At 41.9% G+C, this 6,259-nt stretch overlaps 1 protein-coding gene across 3 annotated transcripts in view; it reads left to right on the forward strand.

Annotated features, from left to right (window-relative positions):
• FGD5 (FYVE, RhoGEF and PH domain containing 5) overlaps positions 1–5,205 on the forward strand; it is a 120,182-nt gene extending 114,977 nt beyond the window's left edge. For all 3 annotated transcript variants that reach the window (XM_072720231.1, XM_072720232.1, XM_072720233.1), the window contains 2 exons: positions 3,223–3,377; positions 3,764–5,205. In XM_072720231.1, coding sequence (XP_072576332.1) covers positions 3,223–3,377; positions 3,764–3,800 — 192 coding nt within the window. In that variant the 3' untranslated portion in view covers positions 3,801–5,205. The remainder of the gene's footprint in view (positions 1–3,222; positions 3,378–3,763) is intronic.
• The last annotated feature ends 1,054 nt before the right edge of the window (positions 5,206–6,259 follow it).

Here is a 6,259-nt window from a genome sequence, read left to right on the forward strand (position 1 = left end):
ATACAGCAGTAGGTCATTCCCTTTTATGGCTGAGTAGTATTCCATGTTGTGATCATTTGATACCACCATTTGTTTGTTCTATTTCATCAAATTGAAGGACGTTTGGGTTGTTTCCGTTTTGTTTTTTTTTTTTTTTTTGTTAATTATGAATAAAACCACTTTAAACTTCTGTATACAGGTTTTTATATGAAAATGGGTTTTTATTTCACTTGGGTTAACACCTAGGATTGGAATTTCTAGATCATAGGAAAGTATATGTTTGGTTTATCAGAAACTAACAGAACTTTTGCAAAGTGGTCTACCGTCTTAGGCTGCCCTCATCAATGTATGTAAATGGGAGAGTTATGGTTGGTCCACATCTTAGTTAACACTTAGTATTCAGTCATTAATTTACTAAGAATCTCATTGTGGTTTTAATTTAGGTTTTCCTAGTGACTAACAATATATTTTTTAAAGGTGTTATTTATTCATTCATGAAAGACACACAGAGAGAGACAGAGACACAGGCAGAGGGAGAAGCTGGCTCCCTGCAGGGAGCCCGATGCAAACCTTGATCCCAGGACCCTGGGATCATGTCCTGAGCCAAAGGCAGGCGCTCAAACACTGAGCCACCCATGTGTCCCATGACTAATATTTTTGATGTGCTTATTGGCTATTTGTGTATTTCCCTTTGAGAAATGTCTGTTCAGATCTCTTGCACATTTTAAAAAGTAAGTTGTCTTATTATTACTGAGTTACAAAATTCTTTGCATATCTTGGATACCAGTCTTTTGTCAGATAAATGTTTTGTGAATAAATATTTTGTGGCTTACCTTTGAATTTTCTTAATGAATTTGTTCTGTTCTTTTGGTGAACAGAAGTTTTTTTAACATAAAACCTAATTTATTAGCGTTTTCCTCTATGACTATTGCCTTTCATATTTTAAGAAACTTTTGTCTACTGCAAGTCAAAAAGTTGTTCCCCTGTATTTGCTTTCTGAGATCTCCAGTGTTTTAGCTTTTACATTCAGGTCTATCTAAAATTAATTTTGAGTATGGTGTGAGATAGGGGTTGAGGTTCATTTTTTTCCGTATGGATATCCAGTTATTCCACCACCACTTGTTAAAGAAAAAGGCTTTCCTTTCCCTATAGGATTATTTTGGTGTCTTTATTAAGTAACAAATGATTAAATACATTTGGGGCTATCTCTGAATTTTCTATTCTATTTCAGTGATATATTTAATTTTTATGCCACTACCTTACTGCCTTAATCACTAGAACTTTACAGTAAGTCTTGAAATCCGGTTGTGTAAGCCTCTAACATTATTCTTTTTTTTTTTTTTTAAGATTTATTTATTTATTTATTTGAAAGAGAGAAAGCGTGCATGCTCACAGGACTCGGGGGAGGGGCAGAGGGAGAGAATCTCAGACTCCCCACTGACATGGGGCTCAATCCCATGACCCATGAGATCACGACCTGAGCCAAAATCACCAGTTGGATGCATAACCAACTGAACCATCCAGGTGCCCCTCCAACATTGTTCTTTTTAAAGATTGTTTGGGGGTAGTCTAGGTCTTTTATGTTTCCGTATAAACTTGTCAATTTCTGCACACCTGAGATTATTACAGGGATTGTTGAATCAATTCAGAGAGAGTTGGTATCTTAACAATACTGAATCTTCAAATCTATGAACGTGGCATATATCTTCATTTACTTATTCTTTAGTTTTTCTTTTAAGGTGTTATAGTTTCAATATAGAGGTCATATACTTATGTTCTTGCATTTCTGTTAACTTTATCTCTATTTTATTTTTTGTATGCTATTTTTTAAATTATTTATTTATTCATGAGAGACAGAGAGAGAGAGAGAGAGAGAGAGAGAGAGAGAGAGAGGCAGAGAGACACAGGCAGAGGGAGAAGCAGGCTCCATGCAGGGAGCCTGATGTGGGACTCAATCCCAGGTCTCCAGTATCTTGCCCTGGGCTGAAGGCAGTGCTAAACCGCTGAGCCACCCAGGCTGCCCCTTGCATGCTATTTTGAATGGAATTTATTTTCCAGTTGTATCCTGGTAGTAAACAGATAGAAAAAACTGATTATCCTATGACCTTGCTAAATTGGTTATTGGTTCTAGTAGTTGTTTTATAATCAAATCCTTTGCAGGCACAGATAGTTTAACTTCTTCTATTTCTGAACTTTATGTTTTTCTTCTTCTTGCCTTAATGGCTAGGACCTTCAGTACAATTTTGAGTTTAATTGTTGGGAGCAAACACCCTCTTGTCTTGTTCCCAATCTTATAGGAAAAGCATTCAGTATTTCACTCTTAAGTAGGATATTAGCTATAGGTATTTTTCAGGTGCCCTCAGATTAAGGAAATTCCCTTCTAGTTTGCTTAGGGGTTTTATTTAAATCATGAATCGATACTGAGTTTTGTCAGATGCTTTTCCTGATACAGCAGTCTTTGAAAATTGATTGCATCTTATGCACAACCTCAACTATCCCCATTCCCCTCCCACCACCTTCTTAACTAATTATATCTTAACTAATTGCTTAACTAATTGTATCTCTTCATGTGTGGCTTCATAGTGTTTTTTTTGATAAGGATGTATCTTCACATAAATACATGTAAATATATCTTTATATACAAAAATCTCTTTCCACTGAGTACTGTGATTTTAAGATCTACTTATGTTCTCTGTGTACATCTCATCAAATTGTTAGCAACTTTGTAGCACAGACACCCTAAGTGGATGAGGGCATGAGGGAACAAGTACAGGGGGTATGTTTTCTGAAGTAATTCTGGAAAACAGTCACTGACGATTCAAGTCAGCAGAAAGAACGTAGTGTTAGAAGGTGGTCATGAGTCCAAATTCTCTCTGCCCCTTACTAAATTTTGTGATCTTAGGGAGGGAGTTATTTACCTTCCCTGAGCCTCAGTGTCTTAGAACAGGAGTGACATGACACCTTCTATGATTATTGTGAAGATTCAACAAGATAGTATGGAGATGCAAATGCCTGGACCTTAACAGGCTGTGACAGTGTTAAGTTTCTTTCTCTCTGCATGACTGGTCCTCACGGGGAGTGGGGGAGAAGAGTACGCAAGTGGTTATTCCAGTGTTGCCAGAGCATACCTCACACAGAAGGACTCCTCGTGTATCTTAAATCGGACGGAACGGTAAATGCTGAGCAGTTGACTGTATGTATAGTGCCGTGTTTAATACCAGTTTTCGCTTTTTCCCTCTGTAGGACACAGTGGCCATGGAGAGTATGCCCCTGCTCGGTTTCACCATTGCACCAGAGAAGGAAGAGGGCAGCAGTGAAGTAGGACCCATTTTTCACCTCTACCATAAGAAAACCCTATTTTATAGCTTCAAAGCAGAGGATACCAATTCGGCTCAAAGGTACCCAAATACCTAGGCCTGTATGTCCTTGCCTCTCCCTCTAGAAGGAAACAAGTTACTACCCAGGGCTTTAGCTTCTCTCTGTTCCAGCCATCCTGTTTCATCAAATCTCTTTGGGCCACAGCAGAACAATGGAACTACCTGTTCCTGGTTGTAAGATTTTTAAAAAAGATTATCATGATCCGTTCATACAGGCACACCTTGGTTCAGCAGACATTTCCACTGTGTTCCAGCCCTTTTGCTAAATGCTAGGGAAACACATATGAATATGACATGGTTCCTGACATCAAGCTAACAGTCACCTTGTCCACCTGGTCACTTATAAGTTCTCTGACCGGAGTCACAGAGCGGTGACACTTAATTGTTCCCTCTCCTCTGTTTTACAGGTGGATCGAGGCCATGGAAGATGCAAGCGTGTTATAGCAGTTACCAAGTATGTGGACTCAGAATAAAGTCTTAGGTTGAACATGGACCCTTCCAGAAGCCAATCTGTGTGTCTCCGTGTCTCCACTTACCAGGACTCACATCTGGATTCAGCACGGGGCCTCATCTTTTTTGCCATAACCTCCCCCTCTCACCGTCACAAGTGGAACCCTTAAGGAATATTTATGAACTGCTCCTTTTCTGTTCTCGAGTCTTCCACCCTCCTACCCCACCCCACCCCAGCATAAACTATTTCCTTACCCAGTAGTGAGATCAGGTTTAGTAACGTGAAGACATGGAAACAATAGGAAAAAAAGTACATTTTAGAAATGCAGGCTTTTTAGTGGAAACAGGCTTTTACAATTTTTTTTTTTTACTATGGTAAACATTATCACCTTTCATAGCATTGGTGTCAGTGCCTCAGGTGAAACGAGAAGCAACTGGTAAATAACAGCTACCCTCATCGAAAGCACTTTATTGTTTTACTGAGCTACAACCTCTAGTTTTGTTTTCCAAGTGATTCACTTAAGTAAGGAGCAGATGGGAGTCCTGTGGACTAATTTGCCGCCAGTTCACAACAAGGGTGTACATACAGTTGATTTGTGCAGACATGGCTGGGCCTTGCCAAGTGGGCAAGTGAGCAGCACTCGGAGGAGAGGGTGCTCCTTACTGGGGAGGCCGCACTGCACTGGATAAGAAGGCAAGGATTTTCTCCTCCTCTTGCTCACGAGACCTGTATACTGACACAACTTATTAATACAGGACCCCCTCCTTCCCAGAGTGGTCCTCACACTACACCAGTGCTGGAAGCTCAGCCGCTGGCTAACCCAGCCCCCACCCTGGAGGTCACCACAAACCCCCTGAGGAGAGAGGGTCTGCTTTAATTTATTGTGTGCCTTCCTGTGTTTACCCAACATGAGCTGATGGCATTAGATGTCTGAGAACCTGAGCTTGTTGCCAATATGGCTATCCTTCGGCTGTATTACCAAAGCCTTGAGATAGAAGAGATAACAATCCAAAGGTGGATTAGTGAGTGTTCTTGGCCAGTGGCTCTGGACACTGAGAGGGCACAGAAGTAGTGGCTTGAAGATACTCTCTGGGCACCTGGGTCCAGCCACCTCCCGCTGAGGACCGCTGCTCACCAAGCTGCACAGATGTCTGTTTGAATGCAGAGTAGGGGTGGGGCCAGGTGGGATTCCTTGTTAACTCTCATTGAAATAGAAAACAATCATACCATTTCCTGTTGTCCTGTCTCCTAAACAAAAAGGCATTTGCTGACAAACCCTTTGTAAAAAGCACCATCTCAAGGAGTTATTTACATTAAATATTTTCAGGGGAATTTTTTTTCTAGTTTGCAATTTCTCTTTTAAAATGTTTGCATTAAACATTTAATTAATGATTGAAACTAAGTGATGAGACATCTTTTTATTAATTTTTGAGGGATCAGCTCCACTGCAACCATTTTCATCAACAGACATATTTAAGTGGGGCTCCTCAAGCCTCCGAGCCTTTAAAAAGCACAGAGAGATCTCAGCACCAGATAGTGGGAGTTTCCCCAATCTCCTGTGCGCCATTGGCCACTGTCAGTCTCTGGGCTTCCAGATGCGTAGAATTACGAAGGCCTCTTGTACCATGTAACATCCTACTTCTGATGCTCCGAAAAGAAGAGGTAATGGAGCTTTTCTCAGCAAGTACTTACCCTAATACAAAACACCTGAGTTATAGATAAACCCTACTGGGTCAGTTTTATAAAAGGAAGTGACAGGGGCCATTAAAATCCTCCACGGCTCCTGTGTGACTGGGCAAGGACCCATCTGGTTTACCTGTAACTCCTTCTCTCCTGTCCTTCCCACAGTTCATCGATTTCAGCAGATTTCTCCTGGCCAATTTTGCTGGCTGTTCCTTCCCCGACCTGCTCTTTGACCAGCCAGTTTTACAGGTTCATGGGGCCTACTCGGAGTAACTCAGGTGAAGGCACCCACCTAGCCTAGGGGTGCTCCTTTCTACTGGGCCCCGGGGCTGGAGAAATGGCCAGGTTTGATGCCATAACCATGTTCCTCAAGGCTCCATGGTATCTGCTTTGCCCACCTGCTCCCTGGGCAGAGCAGCTCCTCTGCTGTGTGCCTTCAGCTGGGGCCGTGTTTTGTGCCAAGCTGTATCCCACAAAAAAGAGCATGCAGGCCCTGAGCAAAGTCACTCACTTCAGGGGCTCCAAGCCTTGGTGTTTTCACCCATCACATGGAGACCATTCTAGCTTCCCAAAGAGTGCAGGGATAAGCACAAACCAAACACTCAAGAAGGCAGGCTGGAAACCGTAACCCCACGGGAATGGGCCTGCATCGTACAAAGTGAACGAAGTCCTGGGCCCTGCTCTGTGACAAGATGAAGACAATATGCCAAGAAGACCTTCCTTATTATTCACGGTAATTGCAAGCAAGAAAGCAGGCCTAAAGAGGGCC

This window comes from Vulpes vulpes, chromosome 9 (assembly GCF_048418805.1).
Source record: "Vulpes vulpes isolate BD-2025 chromosome 9, VulVul3, whole genome shotgun sequence".
Lineage (NCBI taxonomy): Eukaryota > Metazoa > Chordata > Mammalia > Carnivora > Canidae > Vulpes > Vulpes vulpes.